The sequence below is a fragment of the Mesocricetus auratus genome, unplaced genomic scaffold (assembly GCF_017639785.1).
Source record: "Mesocricetus auratus isolate SY011 unplaced genomic scaffold, BCM_Maur_2.0 Super-Scaffold_100007, whole genome shotgun sequence".
Classification (NCBI taxonomy): domain Eukaryota; kingdom Metazoa; phylum Chordata; class Mammalia; order Rodentia; family Cricetidae; genus Mesocricetus; species Mesocricetus auratus.
This window is the reverse complement of record NW_024429191.1, coordinates 84,191,464-84,211,055: the sequence shown is the minus strand read 5'-3', so window position 1 is coordinate 84,211,055 and position 19,592 is coordinate 84,191,464. Positions and strand designations below refer to the sequence as shown.

The 19,592-nt window shown below is 41.1% G+C and overlaps 1 protein-coding gene across 1 annotated transcript in view; it reads left to right on the top strand.

Annotated features, from left to right (window-relative positions):
• The window catches only part of Smurf2 (SMAD specific E3 ubiquitin protein ligase 2), a 95,642-nt gene extending 76,376 nt beyond the window's left edge, over positions 1 to 19,266 (top strand). The window contains exons 12-19 of the mRNA XM_040749966.1: positions 989 to 1,092; positions 4,850 to 4,964; positions 5,819 to 5,997; positions 7,726 to 7,863; positions 11,501 to 11,621; positions 14,722 to 14,923; positions 16,180 to 16,255; positions 16,566 to 19,266. Coding sequence (XP_040605900.1) covers positions 989 to 1,092; positions 4,850 to 4,964; positions 5,819 to 5,997; positions 7,726 to 7,863; positions 11,501 to 11,621; positions 14,722 to 14,923; positions 16,180 to 16,255; positions 16,566 to 16,665 — 1,035 coding nt within the window. The 3' untranslated portion in view covers positions 16,666 to 19,266. The remainder of the gene's footprint in view (positions 1 to 988; positions 1,093 to 4,849; positions 4,965 to 5,818; positions 5,998 to 7,725; positions 7,864 to 11,500; positions 11,622 to 14,721; positions 14,924 to 16,179; positions 16,256 to 16,565) is intronic.
• Positions 19,267 to 19,592: the final 326 nt, after the last annotated feature.

The following is a 19,592-nucleotide window of genomic DNA, read 5'->3' as shown; positions in this document are numbered from 1 at the left end:
ATGCCTGTGTTCAAGAAGCTGTTGATGGCCAGTATTGGTAGTGGCCACTCTGGGCAGCTTTGCCAGGGCCACCTTGGATGCTGTCTCCAAGACTTACAACTACCCCAGACCTCTAGAAAGAGGCATGTTCACCAAGTCTTCCTATTAGGAATTCACTCTGATCATCATATAAAACTCAGAGTAGGGTCTCTGCACAAAAGACTCAGGAACCAGCTGTTGGTTACTACATAACCCAGCAATGAAGAGTTAGAGGCAGGTGAATCTCTGCAAGATAAAGGCCAGCCTAATCTATCTATCTATATATATATATATATATAGCAAATTCCAGCCCATCTAGACGCAAACATTGTCTACATAGGGAGTTCAAGGCCAGCCTGGGCTTTGTGATAGTCTGCCTTGACCCTGTCCCCCAAATGATATAAAGCTGTCTGTGTAATTAATATACTAATTATTTTACTTATTTTTTTTTTTAGAACTGTGCTTATTTTACAGTTAGTTTCTACTGGTGCCTCTGACTTAAATTTAGATCAACAATTTATTTTTTGGCTTTTTTTTTTCTTTTTTTTTCTTTTTTTCTTTTTTGAGACTGGGTTTCTCTGTGGCTTTGGAGGCTGTCCTGGAACTAGCTCTTGTAGACCAGGCTGGTCTCGAACTCAAAGAGATCCGCCTGCCTCTGCCTCCCACGTTCTGGGATTAAAGGTGTGCACCACCACTGCCTGGCTAATTTTTTTGGTTTTCTTTCTTTCTTTTGGTTTATGAAAAAAGGGTTTCTCTGTGTATCTCTGGCTGTCCTAGAACTAGCTCTGTAAACCAGGCTGGCCTCAAACTTACAGAGATCTACCTGCCTCTGCCGCACAAGTTGCTGGCCTTCAACCAAATTTTTAAATCAGATTTCACCTGAGTTAAAATAGTTTTGTGAATGGGAGGAAAATAATTCAAAATTAGAGTCTAAAATACCTGATAATGGTATGTTAATATTGTTTTTCAGGAATCCTACCGACAAGTCATGAAAATGAGACCAAAAGATCTCTGGAAGCGATTAATGATCAAATTTCGTGGAGAAGAAGGCCTTGACTATGGAGGGGTTGCCAGGTAAAGACATGGCAGTAGATGATATATGGATTTTTAAAAGTTAATCTGTATATTTTCCCTGTGTGTATGAATGTTACCAAGTGCATGCAGTGCTCAATAAGGACAGAAGATGATTGGATTCCCTGAAACTAGAGTTACAGCGATTTCAAGCCACTGTGTAGGTGCTGGTAATAAAACCCAGATTCTCTGCAAGAGCAGACAGTGCTCTTAACTGCTGAACCATCTGTTCAACCCCATATGGATCTTTATACTAAACAAAATTAAGATGTGTCTGTTGAAACTTTGTCATGAATATTTAAGTATAAAACTCAGTAGCGTTTGCAATACCACTGAAATCCTAGTGGATTTATCTACAACGAGATTCTGGTAGCAGAAGAGTAATACTCTCAGGGTCATGGAAGCTTCTGGCAGCCTGTGTTTTCCATCTCAGCTTGTGCACATCTTACCTCCTCTGCCTCACACTGGCCATTCTAAACTGAATGCTGCTTCCCTGGGCATGTCTTTGTTTGTTTTACTTTGCTGAACAAGGACATACTATATTTGCTTACTCATACACATGTATATCTCAGTAATCCTCACAATATTTTAATAGAGAAGGTATTATATGCTGTTTCTGCTATATCCTTAATCATACATTGAGTACAACTTACTGGTTGTCCATACAGTAAGTCAGCTTATTTCTAATAGCATGTATGCTGTCAGTTTTTCCAGGTATGGCATTTACTTCATATAAATGTAAGAGAACCACAGCTCTGAACTGGAATATTGTATAGACTGCTAAGGAGTTTTGGTTCTCCTGTTCTAAATCCAACCTAAGCAAATTGCGTTTTCACCAAGTCCTGTAATTGTTAGCGCCTGTTGTATTTATCAGCCTTTTATCTAATAATGTACCCTTTCTTAAGTTTATAGTTTTTTTCATAATTTTTGTTTGTTTGTTTTTTCAAGACAGGATTTCTCTGTGTAACAGCCCTTGCTGTCTGGTACTACTTCTGTAGACCAGACTGGCCTCGGACTTACAGAGATCCACTTGCCTCTACCTCCCAAGTACTGGAATTAAAGGCGCACACCACCACCGCCCAGCTAAAGATTTTATTTATTTATTATGTATACAGTGTTCTGCCTGCACTTATGCCTGCATGTAGATCTCATTACAGATGGTTGTGAGCCACTATGTAGTTGCTGGGAATTGATCTCAGGACCTTTGGAAGAGGAGCTGGTGTTCTTAGTCAGTGTGCCTTCTCTCTGGCCATCCGATTTATTTTTATAGAATTTTAATATTTTTATCTGTTTAGGTTGCTTCTTTTATTAAAAATTTTAAATTAAAATATAATTGCATCCCTTCCCTCTAGTCCCTCTCATGCCCTCTCAAATTGATAGTCTCTTTTTCTTTATTGTGTTATATATATTTAGATAAATGCATAACTATATAAGTATAACATGCTGAGTTTGTTTATTGTGATTTGAGTGTATATGGCTCCAGGCCTGACCACTTTGTATCAGATAACCAGTTAGGGGCCTTATTCCTAGGAAAGGCTAATTTTCCCTCTCTCAGCAGTCATTAGTTACCCTTAGGACTTTGTCTAGGGTTGGGAATGCCATGAGATTTTCACCTTCCACATTAGTGTGTCTATTGATACTGTCATTCAGGTCTTCTTTAGGCAGCCATATTGTTGCAGTATCATGGGTGTGACTTCCCTGGGAGTCACATCTCACAGCAGATTTCCTGGTCCTTTGTCTCTTACAGTCTTCCTGCCACCTGTTCTGAAATCTTCCTGAGCCTTAGATGTAGGAGTAGTGTTGTAGATGTACCCATTGGCGTTGGACTCCTAATGACCCATTTATGCCAGCATTATGACCAGTTATAGTTTTCTATCATTGTCTCCATTTGCTGTAAAGAGAAGCTTCTCTGATGAGGGATAAGAGTTATACATATCTGTGGGTAAAAGGGTAAGTTTTAGAATGAAGTTAGGAATTATGACATTCTAGCAAAGTGGTGGTAGTAGGTTCTTTATGAAACCCATGACTTCATTAGCCTCCAATAGTTGGCTAGGCTTCTAGTACGAAACATGATTTTCTTCCTATTTAATGGACCTGATGTCCAATTAGACAGCTGCTAGTTATCACTAGGACATGCTGGCCATTATTACAGTTTATGGGTGTCATAGCTGGATAGGACTATTGATTGCTTCCCCCTCCTTGACAACTTGCATAGTTCCTTATAGTACTATGAAAGCAAGACTGCAAGACAAGTCTTTTGGGTTAGATCCAGCTGGAATCCTCTGAGTCCTGTGTCCTAAGTGTGCAGGGTCTTAAGCTCTAGGGGCTTACCTTCAACCTGTAACAGGCAATAGAGGGTAACAGCAGTAGGCTCTATTATTTTGGGAGTCACTTAGAGTATTCTGACCAGCAACTCCAACAGAAGTTCCTGGGGTTTTTATTAGCCAGTTTATGACTCTTGGGAAGAGCATTGTCAGCCCAAGTGGCATAACTTCATTCTGTGTATCTATGTATCCGTGTATCTATCTATCTTACCTATCTGTATACTCATATGCTTATATGTACTATGTACAATTTTAGGTAAATACAAAAATACAATTCCTGCCGGGCGTTGGTGGCGCACGCCTTTAATCCCAGCACTCGGGAGGCAGAGGCAGGCTGATCTCTGTGAGTTCGAGGCCAGCCTGGTCTACAAGAGACAGCCTCCAAAAGCCTCGGAGAAACCCTGCCTCGAAAATCAAAAAAAAAAAAAAGATTCCTTGAGGCTTTTATCAAACATCCTTGGTATTATTTAATCCCCCCCTCTTCTTCCCTAGTTAGCCCCTACCTCATTTCTCCATCCCCTTTATATCACCTGTATCCTGCTACCTCTCTCAAGCCCTTCCTTCCACAACCATCATGACCCTTTTTACTTCCTAGTTTCTACAGTTGTTCCAGGTTATATACTTAGATCTAAAGAAACACAGAATGTACAGTGTTCAGTGTTTTATCTTTCTGAATCTGGGCCACCTTACTCCATATAATCTTTTCTAGCTCCATCTACTTACCTGTGTAGTAGATGTAGTATTTTAAAAATCATCTCTTGCATATAGACTTTAAAATTTTGATTCCTTTGGGATTACTCAGAAATAGAATTTGAATGTTAGGAAAACATTTATCTGCTGATGAATGCTGTTACACAGATCAGGTGAGTAGTCTCTTTAAAATAACCTCATTACTAAAAAGGTATGGGCAGGATAAATAGGAAGTGGAAATGAACTAGTGAACTGTGTTGCTTGAATCTTATTCTGTAATAGGACCTAAAAAAATGGTTCAGTTTTATGCTTATGCATAATCTAAAACCTTAGGTAAATAAAAACACAAATTGGGCCGGGCGTTGGTGGCGCACGCCTTTAATCCCAGCACTTGGGAGGCAGAGGCAGGTGGATCTCTGAGTTCGAGGCCAGCCTGGTCTACAAGAGCTAGTTCCAGGACAGCCTCCAAAGCCACAGAGAAACCCTGTCTCGAAAAAACCAAAAAAAAAAAAAAAACTTAGCTGGTCGTTGGTGGCACACACCTTTAATCCCAGCACTCAGGAGGCAGAGGCAGGTGGATCTCTGAGTTCGAGGCCAGCCTGGTCTACAGAGTGGTTCCAGGACAGCCTCCAAAACAATACAGAGAAACCCTGTCTCGAAAAAAAATTTTTTAATTAAGAAAAGTGATTTACTAGTATGACTAATGGTGAAGCTTAATTAACATATTCCTTTATCTTTTTTCCTAGGGAATGGTTGTATCTCTTGTCACATGAAATGTTGAACCCTTACTATGGTCTTTTCCAGTATTCTAGAGATGACATCTACACATTGCAGATCAACCCTGATTCTGCAGTTAATCCGGTATGTCAGTGTGGCTATCACAAAGGAATCATTGCTTGATCCTGGTCACACCCTCTAGTTAAGCAGTTCCTCTTCTTGAAATTTGTCCCAGTAAATGATTATTCATGTGTGCAGCATTGGGACAGTAGGGTATCTACTATTGATTATCCCCCAATGAACACAGCACAGTTGTCCATACAGAAGATTGATTAAATTATGATATAAAATAGTATAAATGGTTGTTCATGACCTGGGTCTAGTGGTGTATGCTTGGAATCACATCACTTGGAACGTTCAGTCTCTAGCTGGTCAAGGAAGCAAGGATGTTAGGATTAAAGCTTTATTTTTTGACAAGATGCTCAGAGAACAGGACGTGCAAGTAGCTTCACACAGATTTGAAAAGGAATCATATTTTAAAAGGCCTTTGTCTTGAGAGAGACATGGGCATGGTGGCTCATATCTGTAATCCCACTGGGGAAAGTGTGGGCTCTGACCCTAATAAGTTCAGGGCCAGCCTGGGTTACAAATAAGACACCTATCTCTGACACAAACAAAACCAAAAAAGAAAGAGAGGGAAGGATACAAAGGAAGGGGAAAATGTTGCGTATATATTTACTTTTTATTAAGATAAATTCCAGCCAGGTTTGGTGGGTCGTGCCTTTAATTCCAGCACTCAGGAGGCAGAGGCAGGCAGATCTCTTGGGTTCGATGTCAGCCTGGTCCACAGAGCTAGTTCCAGGACAGCCTCTAAAACAATACAGAGAAACCCTGTCTAGGAGAAACCAAAAAAAAAAAAGAAAAAAGAAAAAGAAAAAGAAAAATTTCCTGTAACGGTTTCTAACTTGAGCATTTGTATCTTTTGTTTTTCGTTTCAGGAACATTTATCCTATTTCCATTTTGTTGGACGAATAATGGGAATGGCTGTATTCCATGGACATTATATTGATGGTGGTTTTACATTGCCTTTTTATAAACAGTTGCTTGGAAAGTCAATTACTTTGGATGACATGGAGTTAGTTGATCCAGACCTTCATAATAGTTTGGTGTGGATACTGTAAGTATTGAATCTCACATCTATTTATCATAGTTAGAACCTGAGCCTTTAGAAAGGAGAGGAACTCTAGGAACTAGAGGGATGGCTAGATGGTTAACAGCACTAACTGCTCTTGCAGAGGACTCTGGTTCACCTCCCAGGACTCTTCATGAGGCAGCTCATAACTCTAGTTCCAGGGGATCTAACCTGTACTTTTTGAGCACTTGTATATACACAGATACATACATCCAATTAATAATGAAAGTAAATCTTAAAAATACAAGCTAGTCTGATTGCTCACCCCTGTGAAATCTGCACAGATTGATCATCCTTATCTGAAGTTCTTGGCACTAGAAGGGATGCTGATTTTGACCCTTTCACCCATTTTAGAATATTAGCTTATGCTTGAGATACTTGGGGGTAGAACCTTAGTCTAAACACAGTTCATTTCATTTACAGTCTACACACATATCCTGAAGGTAATTTCATTAAGTGTCTGTTTGGTAACATTTTGCATTTCAGATTTCCAGCTGAGGGTGCCTACCTTGTGTACTGTTGTAAGCAAAAACACCATGTGAAATAGTGTCCTCAGAGTAGTACAGATTGTCCTCTGAGCCAGCACTCAACAGATAGGAAATTACTGCTAACGTTGCTTTTTAAAAATGTATTTTTGAGCATTTTATTTTCATGTATGGCTGTTTTGCCTGTGTGTACTGTGTGTCAGTGTACTATGTTCATGCCATGCCCACAGAGGCCAGAATAATCAGATCCTGTAGGGCTGAGAGTTACAAATGCTCGTGATACACCATGTGTGTGCTGGGAATACAACCTGGACCCACTGAGGCATTTCTCCAGCCCCTACTGTTGCTTTAAAAAAAATACTATACTGTGAATAGTGTAATGTGTGTGGGTGCAGAAGCACATGAGCATATCCCAGCATGCATGTACAGGTCAGAGGTCAGCTTGTGGGAGTCACTTCCCTTCTTTAACCATGCGGGTCTTAGAGGTTGTGGTCATGCAGTAAGCACTGGGCAATCTGGCCTGTCCTACCATTTCTTCCTTCCTTCCTTCCTTCCTTCCTTCCTTCCTTCCTTCCTTCCTTCCTTCCTTTCTTTCTTTCTTTTTTTAAGATTTATTTATTATGTATACAGTGTTCTGTCTGCATGTATGCCTGCATGCCAGAAGAGGGCACCAGATCTCATTACTGATGGTTTTGAGCCACCTTGTGGTTGTGGGAATTGAATTCAGAACTGCTAGAAAAGCGGCCAGTGCTCTTAACCACTGAGCCATCTCTCCAGCTCTCTACCATTTCATTTGAATGAAGGCAGTGATTGTTGGAACCATACTTTACAAAGTAAGAAATGTTGGCTGATTCTTTGTGAGAAGGTATGCAGGCAGTCCTCAGTTTTACAGTATACGCAGATCATTTTCTCTCTCTCTGAACCCAGGTTCAGAAGAACCTTTTATCTGGATATCAAAATATATATATATTGTATTGTAGTTCTAGAAGAGTCTGTATTTGACAGAACCCATTCTTGTTGCTCAGGAAATGAAATGCTGCCTGTATGTATAAGGAGAAAGCTCTTTGACTTTTCTGGTATGATAGCATAATAACTGATGGGATGAATTTGGTCCTGTATCTACTGTATCTGTAACACTGTCTTAGCTGAGCAGCCTCACCTGTGAACACACTGTAGTGAATGTAAGGTAGGTTTCTCAGTTAATGTGTTTTTCTTGTTTCTTATCCAGTGAAAATGATATCACAGGTGTCCTGGACCATACCTTCTGTGTTGAACATAACGCATATGGTGAAATTATTCAGCATGAACTCAAACCAAATGGCAAAAGTATCCCAGTTACTGAAGAAAATAAAAAAGAATATGTCAGGTAAACACTTGAATTAAAAAAAGAATTCCAGGACATCAATATAGAAAAACATTTAAGTGTTTAGGAAATGTTGCTTAGGTCTCCAACGGACTTCCATGGAATTGAATAATCTAAAAACCCCAACTTGCTCAAGCATGGTGGCATAGCCAGCTGGTGGCGGTGCATGCTCTTAATTCCAGCATTTGGGAGACAGAGACAGGTGAATCTCTGAGTTTGAGGCCTGGTCTACAGAGCAAGTTCCAGGACAGCCAGGACTACACAGAGAAACCCTGTCTCAGAAAAAACAAACAAAAACTCCCAGTCTTGAGTATTTTTCATGATTTGTGGGACTGGTAATTGGGCGTAGAACAATAGGTATGGTACACTGCTACTCCCTAAACTGTCACCTGGGGTTAAAAGGCCAGGGTGGACCTTCTGACTCTTAGATGTAAAGCTTCAGCTAGGATGACTCAAATGACTGCCTTTACCGGAACTCTCTGGTCTCCTGTGCGGTATCGAAAAGGCTGCTGCTTCCTTTCTTGGTCTCCCTCTCTCTCAGTAAATGAGGCTGCCTTCTTATGGAGTGCTGATGTCCCAAAACACAGAAGAAGCTGCTAGGGTCTTATGTAACCCATACTGGCCTTTACCTTGGTGTGTAGCTGAGAATGACCTTGAATTCCCCTTTTCTCTACCTCCCAGGTGTATGCCACCATGCCTGACTTGTGACTATTTTGTTTCTTTGGATTTTTTTGTTTTTGTTTTGTTTTGCTTGGCTGTGGGTGTTTGAAGGTGGGTTAAAGGAAGTTCACAAATGCCCGAATAAAGAATAACAGATATTTATTTGGGGAACACTCACACAATGAAGGCAAGTAACTGCTGAGGTCTTCTGCCCCTGGAGGCACAGGGTCTGAGATGCAGGATGCCCAGACACAACCTGAGAGAGAGCCCAAGTGAGGTGCCTTCTCTCCTTATGAGGGATCATGTCCACACCAAAGCCACACCCTAAGGCCATTACCTCAAGTCTATTGGCGGATCAAGATGCCATTACATTTCCCCTTTTTATCTAAATAAGAGGGTTTTAAACCTGATACCAAAAAAACACAAACATATATACAATGATAACATATATCAAGTATAGTCCACAAGAAAGAAAGGTAAAAAATATACACAATTAAACCTACAGCCAGCAAGCGCAACATTAAGCAAGAAACATATACTAAATGTCTAGGCCAAGGGTAACTATAGCCTGTAATTCTCAAAAACATTGCTTATTGACTGAAGCTTCCCATATAAAAATAAAGCCTCTAAACAGATGTGCAACATGAGGATAATGATCTCAAAATTGTAACTATACATATATATGTAAATATCTTGATCAGAGGCAGAACTGTATAGTGCAAAATGACAGAAATACCCTTAAATTGTATCAATATACAAAATATCTTAAGCATATGTAGAAATGTACATACAATAGGATAAAAATAACTTTACACTTGTATGTAAAAACATTGTAAACAGAAAGAGGAACCTATGCAGTATGACAAATATAATTTCAGTTTTGAAAAAATATGCAAATTATCTAAGACAGGGATACAAAATTACATAATTATCAATATACAAGAATCAATAACAATGTAAGTTGTCTACAGCTAATAATTGCTAAAATAGTTCACAAGAAGATACACTACTCTACCTATATCCCATCCCATCTATTCACTACAGGTGTATTTCTTGCATGTATGTGCATGCCTGGTATCCATGGAGGCCAGAACAGGGCATCAGATTCCCTGGTACTAGAGTTATAGAGGGTTGTGAGCTGCCATGTGGGTACTGGGAATCAAACCCAAGTCTGCTGGAAAAGCAGCCAGTGCTCTTAACTGCTGAGCCACCTTTCCATCCCGTGCCTGATCTTTTTAAGGTCTATGTATACTTTTGGCCAACATGGGTTCTGCTGCATGCTGGGCAGCCCAGGTTCCGTGTGAACATGAACATACTCTCCACCAAGCCACTCCATTCTGTGGCAGAGTTTTAGACGTGCAGCTAAGTATGAATAAGGAGGTTCAGTTAAAAGTTAACTCCAGGAATGTTCTTAAGCTGGGTATGTTGGTGTGCACCTGTGAGCTTAGGAGGCAGGAAGATCAGGAGTATAGAGTCACCCTTGGCTGTCCTGTAACCAGCCTATGAGATGTAATAATACATATTTATACATCATGCAAATGATATTACAACATATTATTAATGAGACCCTGTCTCAAAAAATAAATTTTATGAGGAAAGTTTCACAAAAATGTAGTATTTCAATGCATTTTTGCTGATAAGTTGACATCTTCCAAGGTTTCACAACCTCCGGGGAGCAATGAACATTACTCTAGCAGCACCGGCTCTGGGTCTTGTTAGTTCTCTCTCTGCCTCCTTTACTGCTCTCTAGTGGATAGACAGACACGCATGCTCCTCACGTGCTCTCTAGTGGATAGACAGACATACATGCTCCTCACGTGCTCTCTAGTGGATAGACAGACACGCATGCTCCTCACGTGCTCTCTAGTGGATAGACAGACACGCATGCTCCTCACGTGCTCTCTAGTGGATAGACAGACATACATGCTCCTCACGTGCTCTCTAGTGGATAGACAGACATACATGCTTCTCACGTGCTCTCTAGTGGATAGACAGACATACATGCTCCTCACGTGCTCTCTTGGATAAACAGACATACATGCTCCTCACGTGCTCTCTAGTGGTCCTGCCCTGGGAGTGGTCAGTCTAAAGAAACTGGGCTCTCTGTTGTTGTTGCTGAAATGTGTCCTATATATTAAGAAAGAAATGTTGGGACTGGAGGGATGGCTTAGTGGTTACTCGCTGGACCTGGTTTAATTTCTAGCACCCACATGGCAGATGACAAACCATCTGTAACTCCAGGGGCTCTGACACCCTCAGAAACACACAGGCAAAACATAACCTATATGAACTTTAAAAAATTAAAAGTTTTAAAAAAGAAAGAAGTGTTATTAAAGTTATTATAATTAAATAATTTTGATGACAGGGATTGAACCTCAGACCCTGGGTTCCAGTGTGAGTTTACGAGACCGTTTTTCTCATTGGAAGAGATGCTTTTATTTAGTCAGTCAGCAGTCCTGGGGCTGAATGCAAGGCCTCCTGTGTGTCAGCAAGACCCTGCCACTGAACTGCATCCTCCTCTTTATTTTAAATGTAAGACCGCGTCTCACTGAGTGCCCAGGCTGCCTTCAACTCACTCTGTAGCCCAGGCTGGCCTTGAATTTTGATCCTCTTGCCTTCCTTGTGGCTGGGATTAAAAGTCTGTTACACTATGGCCTGGCTTGGAGAGGCTAGCTAGCGGTGGGATGGTACTACTTTTTCATGTACATTGAATTGTCTCAGCACTTAGAATCCATTTGTCCCTTATTAGTTTTAAACTTTTTTAGACATTAGACTAAATTCATTTCTTTTTTAGTCTTCTTTTTCTTCTGGGCTGGAGATTGAACCCAGGGCTCTGTAGCCTGGCTGTACCTTAGCTCTTTTGGACTAAAATTATGATGATAGCTGCTTTAAAAGTGTGAAGTTACCGAAGTAAATATTTGTAGAAACTACCAAATCTGAATATATTCAGTCACTTGATGCCCCTGCCCAATGTTTACAGGCTTTATGTAAACTGGAGATTTCTCCGAGGCATTGAAGCTCAGTTCCTGGCACTGCAGAAGGGATTTAATGAAGTCATTCCACAGCATCTGCTGAAGACGTTTGATGAGAAGGAGCTGGAGGTCAGTGTGTTGCTATTCTGATATCATGAGGTGCACAGAGGATGTCTGGGAACTCTCTGCCGGCCTGAGAGGAAAGTGGTGCTTTCTAATGCTCTCAGGGTCTCCTGGCTCAGTGGCCGGAGAACATTTGTTTGGTTTTTGTTTTTCAAGACAGGGTTTCTCTGTGTAATTGCTCTGCCTGTCCTGGAACTCACTCTGTAGACCAGGCTGGCCTTGAACTCACAGAGATATGCCTGCCTCTGCCTCCTGAGTGCTGGAATTAAAAACCTTGCACCACTGCCCTTGAGGATGACCTTTAACCTCTGGCCTTCCACTTCCTCCCCATTGCTGGGATTGAGCCAGGGACTCATGTACTCACCAGCTAAGCTACTTCTCAAGATCCTGACCTTTCTATTCATGTCACATAGATAGTCTTCCTAATTAGAATTCTTCCCATGGTGATTCTGTGGAGGTCGGAGGGCATCTTTGTGAAGTCAGTTCTTTCTGCATCTTCATGTGGGTTCTGGGGATTGAACTCAGGGTTGCCATAATTGCTTGGCAGGTATTTTTACCCACTCAGCCATCATGCTGTCTGGCCTTCTTCCCATTTTTTGTCATTTCTTGATTAAATTGGTTTATTTAAGTATAGTCCCATTGCTTTGTCTCTTAGCATACTTAAATTTATTTGAATAAAATACTAAGATCAACTGGATATGTGCTCATCTTTGCTAGAAAGCCTTTACATTTACAAGAAATGAAACGGTAAGTTATGCAGTATTAAACTGCCCCTGAGCCTTCTCGAATACCCATAGAGTAACAGTGATTAGCTCTGTATTGTACAGTTAGCATCCTCTTCTGTCTGAAGCCGACCCTTAGGGAACCACAGTAAACATATCAACGTAACCCAGGACTCATGAAAGAAATGGTGAGATTGCTGGGTGCAGTGGTGCATGGCTGTGACACAGCACTCAGACTAAGATGAGAAGAGTGAAAATTTAAGGCCAGCCTGGGCTACATAGCATTAAGAAAAGCACATAAAAAAGGTTTTATCAGCCAGGCGGTGGTGGCACACACCTTTAATCCTAGCACTCGGGAGGCAGAGGCAAGCGGATCTCTGTGAGTTCGAGGCCGAGCTGGATCGACAGCCTCCAAAACAATACAGAGAAACCTGTCTCGTTTAAAAAAAAAAAAAAAAAAAAAAAAGGTTTATCCTACCAGTTTATCTAGTGGTTAGGAAATAGCACTATTATTTGAAGTCTACAAATCAGAATTTATTTATTAATATTACCGACTTTTTTCATATGTATTATTTTTAATTATGTGTAAGGGTGTGTGCACGCATGTGAGTATGTGTATAGGAGGGCAGGTACCCTGGGAGACAATGATTTTGGATTACCTGATTATGTTGTCAATTGGGAGTTTGCATTGTAAATGACTTTCTTCTAAAGGACAGAATTAGAAGGCATCTTTTGGTCTGAATTCACTATTTTAGAACATACGGAAGCTTTTTAGGAGCTGGATTTTATTTGGTGGGGTAAGTTTACAGTGTAGTGTTTTTCTTTGAGACAGGTTTCTCTGTGTAGCCTTGGCTGTCCTGGAGCTCTCAAAGATGGGCCTACCTCTGCCTCCCGAGTGCAGTGCGCCACCACCCAACTTCAGGGCAGTTTATCACTATTGAAATAATATAGATTTGAGGCTGGCAGTATGGTTCAGCAGTTAAGAGCACCGACTGTTCTTCCAGAGGACCTGGGTTCAATTCCCAGCACCCTCATGGCAGCTCAGACATTCAGGAAAAACACTAATGTACATAAAATAAAAATAAATTATTTTTAAAATGAATGTAAATCTTTCGAAATATATGTGTAGTTTTAATATGTTATATTGTCAAAATTAAGTCTATGAAACCTAGAATATGCAAGTCACATTGTGACTTATACACTGTCATAATTCACTTTAGAAAAATGATTCCTGAAAGTTCCTCTGACATCAACCTATGTGCTATGGCATGTGTTCATATGTACACATACATACATACATACATATACACATATGCACGCACACACACAATTAAATGAATAAAGCAAATATGTTAAATTGTACATAAATAGGCTAGTGTTGAGCTGTATAGAATTATGTTGCTGGTATCAAAATGATTTTGCTATAATTCAGTATGTATTGGCTATGTCAGGATGTCAAACAGAACACTATATAGCAGAATTCATGTCTTTTATTTATTTTTATTTAGGCTTTTTGAGGCAGAGTTTCTCTATATAGCCCTGGCTGTTCTAGAACTTCCTCTGTAGACCAGGCTGGCCTTGAACTCAGAGATTTGCCTGCCTTTATCTCTCAAGTGCTGGGATTAAAAGTGTGCACCACAATTCCTGGCCATTGTGTATTTTATATTTTAATATAATTTCAAGGTTGTTAAATGAATTATATTACTTGGTCAACACATTTCTTGCTGTGCACGATGGGTCATTTTCAAAGGTAAAGCGAGGTAGAGGGGACTGTAGTATTAGAGCAGAAAGCACTGCTGACTGATGACAAAACTGAATTGCCTCACATTGAAAAGCTGGTAGTTTAGAACCAATGTAATTCAGTACAGGCCTAAGAGAGACACAGATAAATTGTAGTATCATTTCTTCTTCTCATCCTCCTCTTTTTGAGACAAGGTAGTTAGCTTAGGCTAGTCTCAAGCTCATGGTGATTCTCCTGTCTCAGCCTCTGGAATGCTAGGATTATAGGCATGGGTACTACACCTGGCCTGTGTGTACTGAATCTTGATTTCTCTGTCTAGTCCTTTAAATTTTTAGAATCCTATTTAGAAACTATTGAATTTTTACAATCCTTTGATCATGTTAGTCTGCTGCAGTGATTGTCAGACACTGGGGTCAGGACCTATAGTGAGTAGATACTCTCTAGAGGCTAAAGGTACAGACCAGACTGCTACCAGACACAATTAGAATCTTTGCAGTATAGGGTCTGTTGGGTAGCTTTGAAAAGCTTTCCAGATAATTCTTGTTTGTGCCGTTTGTGGGTATCCTCACTACAAATCTAAGAGAACTTGGGAGGCCCAGCTTTGGTGTCCACTGACTGACCACTCCTGCAAATATTTCAACAGCTCATTATTTGTGGACTTGGCAAAATTGACGTGAGTGACTGGAAGGTCAACACCCGGTTAAAACACTGTACACCAGACAGCAATGTTGTCAAGTGGTTCTGGAAAGCTGTGGAGTTTTTTGATGAAGAGCGACGAGCACGGTTACTGCAGTTTGTGACGGGGTCCTCTCGAGTGCCTCTGCAGGGCTTCAAAGCACTACAAGGTGAGGTGCTGAGGGACGGGTGGGCAGGGAGGCACCTGCATCTGCCCCTGCAAACCTGGGGTAGGGTGGGGTGGCAGCGTTTGCTGTATGTTGCTGTTTTATAAGCCCAGTGGTTATGAAGATTTTCTTTGACTGCTTCTTGCCTGTAATTCCCTTCCCAGCTCCTTTGCAGAGGCTTTTCTGAGGGCTTCTGTGTGGCTGTGGTGGGTGCTAATGTAGAGAAGAGCCTGTGTGCAGACACTCGGCTTCCTACTTTCTGGTCACCTTGCTTTAATTCCGTAGGGAAGGTCGTGCATCTCCCTGTTCACAGCGTGGCAAAACTGTTACCTGCCTGGGATGCCTCCTCTGAGTCTCTTTCAATAGAGGAAGGCAGCGTGGATTGTGACCACACGCTGGTCTGTGTGGTCAGATCAGTTCATTTCTTGGCTTCCGACTGTTGATTTACAACCATCTTAATTTTTAGAGTAGTTCTTCTGTGGAATAAGCTGTTTTGAGTTTTGGTTTAGTTAGTAACATTGCTAATGATTTTGATGCTTCCTTTGTTGGCCATTGCTTTCTTTGCCTTTAAACTCTTCGTTTCAAAAGCTGCTGGTGAGGAGGGAGAACCCACAAAGTGAGACTGGTGGGTACTTCATCAGCAGTTGTCCACAGAGCACTCGGAAAGCCTGGGCAGAGCTGCCTGAAGTCGTGTTGCCTTTCCCTGTTTGGGGAGCTTTATGTTGCAGTTCTCTTATGTGTCTGTATGGAGCATGTGTGCTGACTGAAGTATATCCTGTAGACTGCTAATCTTTGCATTAGGTTGTCATCTTTTCAAATGTGATTCAAATGTATATTTTAGCATACTAGCATATTCCTATAATCTCAGCAGGCAGATCTCTTGAGTTCCAGGACAGCCAAGGATACATAGAGAAATCCTGTCTCAAAAAGACAAATCAGAAAGCAAACCAAACTGTTCTGTATTGCATTTGCTCAAGTGACCTCCTTGCTCTCTGGGATACGAGTGTCGTGTGGCACACAATTGACAGAAGGACCTCAGTTAAGCTTTTTCTTAGACTGCAGTGCTGATGTTATAGCGCCTGGCCTTATCCCGTGTCACTTACAGCCTTAAAACCAGGCTGGTTTCCTGTAGCCCCAAGTTAGTGTCTGTGCATTCAAGGTGCTCCCCGACCCTGTGGTTTATGTTCCTGTTTATTTTGAGGCTTTGGAGATGCATGTATGTACCTGCTGTGATCTGACCCACATTCCTTCACTGGCAGGTGCTGCAGGCCCACGGCTCTTTACCATACACCAGATTGATGCCTGCACGAACAACTTGCCAAAAGCCCACACTTGGTGAGTTATTTTTGTAGCTTTTCCTCTGTCAATGTAGGTAGGTGTTAGTTCTGAACAGATTTGATTTTTCATTTATTCATCTTGCTAGTAAGTGAACCTTTAAAAGAAATGATGATCACCTCTTTTACATGACTTCAAAATTAAAATTATTCAGAAATCAGTAGGTAAACCCAAAATGGTGACCTCTGCTTTAGAGGACCACCATCTTCTAACTTCTGTCTCTGAGACTGCGGGGCTGGGTGACAGTGCCCTTGCTGTGTCTGTTGACTAGTTTTAAACGAATGATAAAGTCTGATTTGCCTATTCACAGCTTCAATCGAATAGACATTCCGCCCTATGAAAGCTATGAAAAGCTCTATGAAAAGCTGCTAACAGCCATCGAAGAAACATGTGGATTTGCTGTGGAATGATGAGCGCCAAGGACCCACCTAGAACTCTTATATTTATCCCCGGCCAACAGTCTTCTTCAGCAGCGCTTCAGAGAACGCTGGAATGCAGGACAGCCCCCTCCCCTGCCCCTTAGATTCTAGGACACTGTGAGGGGAAAGGACAATTTTGAAATTCCTTTTTAAGGAAAAATAAAGGTCTTTATGCTTTGCCATGAGGACACACTCAGCTGCTATTTAAAAATTAATACCTTGAACCTAAAGAATGCTGACTCCCTGCATCTCCAGAGTTAGGCAGTATTCTCCACTTAAAGACTACTACTATTTTTATAAAAGGTTATCTATCCAAATCGCTTCACAGACTCGCGTCTCTCGCACAGCAAGACAACTCCAGCAGTCGGTACAAGTCACATTTCATTTTGATTGAATACATGGTTTTTGAACAGCTCCTATACTTGCTCTTTGTAAAAACTAAATAAAGTTATTTTAAATTGTTCCACCTTTGTAAACAATTGGCTAAAGGAACCATTACCTTTGAAACCAAGCCATTTACATGTTTAGTTGTGTTTTTCTATAGCAGAGTGTTATATTTTGCATTACGTGGGTTACCCTAGCTAAGGTGGGGTTTTATATTTTTCAAGGAAGACTTTCTTAGAAATACCTAATACAACCATTTAAACTGAGTTTATTTGCTACCCTGTTTTTAAGGCAACTTTAAAAAACAAACAAACAAAAAAAACCCTCATGTTCTTGAATCAAGAGGATCAGGTATTTTGGATTTACTTTCATCTTAAATTGAAATACTGCATTTTTATAGCTTCTCTGCATGTGATGGGGTTTTCATTCTTTGCTGGGTCAGCTTGTCTTTTATATGCTATTTCTATAAACCAAAGTCTCTAATAAGTACATCTAACTTATATTTTAATTAAGTTTCCAAAAGGAAAACTTTGCCCTGAAGATGGTTTTGCTTAGAGAGCCCTGCTGTTATCTCACTAGAAGAGCTGGAGGTGACGGTGGGCATGGTGGGCATCGTGGGCAGGGAATGTTGGACATGAGTGAAGTCAGGTGTGCTGGCCATGCCTGGGATCCTGCTCCTGGGAGACTGAGGCAAGGGAGCAGGTCAAGTTCAAGGCCAGCCTGAACTACATAGCAGATCTGACCTCAATTAAGAGTGGCTCTAAGTCTATTGTACAGTTTACTCTAAACCGAAGGGTTCATTTAGAAATAAGGTGGAGAGAAGCTGCCACATTGCTGACCTCCATGCCTTCAGGTAGGTAGAGCTTTCAAGGTTTGTGGTTCATCCTGTCATCTAGAAGGTAACCAAAATCCTGGGGAGATGGTGTGCAACCATCTAAAATCACTTTGGATTTAAAAATTCAGTGATCAGAAAAATACTGTTTTAAAACATGATGTGAAATAAGAATACCAAATTTTGATGAGCTTGGACACAAGGACATGATGGACACTTGATAGAAATTGTGACTAAGACTGATGGCTGACACCTGTAATCCCATCATTGTGGGGAGGCAGAGGCAGGAGGAAAAAGAAGTCAAGGCCAGCCTCATCTGCATAGTGGGTTTGAGGCTAGTGAAACCCTGTCTCCAGGGGGTGAGGACCATAACTGCCTGGGATGTGATAATGAGATGTTACTTTCAGTGGTTTTCCATGCAGTGTAAAGCAGGCAATCCCATCTCTCTTTGAGTGCCTTTTAACTTTTTAACAGTGACTTGACAGAGCTTTAAATAAAATCACCCTATGTAACAAACACTCTGCAGTAGCACATGACATCCAAATACATGATTTAGATTTCAATTTCAAAATTATGTTACCTGATTACTTCCAAATAGGTGCTAAGCAAACAAAATCCCCAATGTCATTGAACCTGGACTTGCCTTGTGTTTAATGTGAATATTTATATCTGTCTCCATGTCTCCTTCCTCTGGTTGCCCTGTTTCACCATCCCCTTCTTTCCGTCAGGAAAGCTTAGTTCTGACCAGTGGTTACTTTGCAGTGCTCACATACAGTAAGAAGCATACAGTTTAAGGTAGTGCTATGTATCCTGTACATTTTGTTTTGCAGTTTGTTGCCCTGTGTTTTTACAGGGTTCCCACCGCCACCCCACCCACACTTCCAGGCCAGAGCACAAATTCCTCTTCTCCTAATCCATTGTGATTTGCTTTCTTTGACAACACTAAATCTGCTCTGAGCTTCAGTGCGTTGGACAGATAGCACTCGTGGGTGCACACTTCCAGTGCCTGCAGGGTCGGCCGCACAGCGCCTTGTGTTTCAGCTGCAGCTTCCTGTCAGTGACCACCTGTGGTGGCTGATGTCCTCCCACTAGGATGATGATTGTACCAAATGCTGAGTTGCTTATTCTAGATGTAATTAGTTCACTTTATGTAATATTCTTCCTTTTCCCAAACTGACTTTAAAAACAAAGTTTTATCATCTTCATTGTATTTATTACAGAATGTTTTAGCTTTGATATTCTTTGTATTTTCTCTCATTTGTTACATGAGCTTTATCAATAACATCTGTATAAATGGTTTTTAAGAATTAACTAAGTATGTATGTATGTGCCCATGCCGAAGTTGAGCAATAAAATGAATGCTGTTTGCACTGTCACAGCAGCTAAGTTTTTAAGAATATTGAGTTTTTACTGGTTTTGAAAACATTTGGCCTTTCACAGGGTGATAGCATGGAGTCTTAGAATGAAAAGAAAGCTGCTTTCTTCCAGGGCTTCAGAGAGTCTGGGGCCCACCCGGCTGCTCTGAGGTGGAGCAGGAGTGTTTCTCTGCTGTGGCAGCAGACATTTTCAGTGGCTGTTGGGAACTTGGAGGTGATGGGATTTCTGAGGCTGGTCTGTGGTTAGTGGAGGGAAATATTTGTCTACAACTGGTCTGTCTGGGGTCTGGTGGACAGAGCTGTGGTTGGTAGATGGCCTAACATTT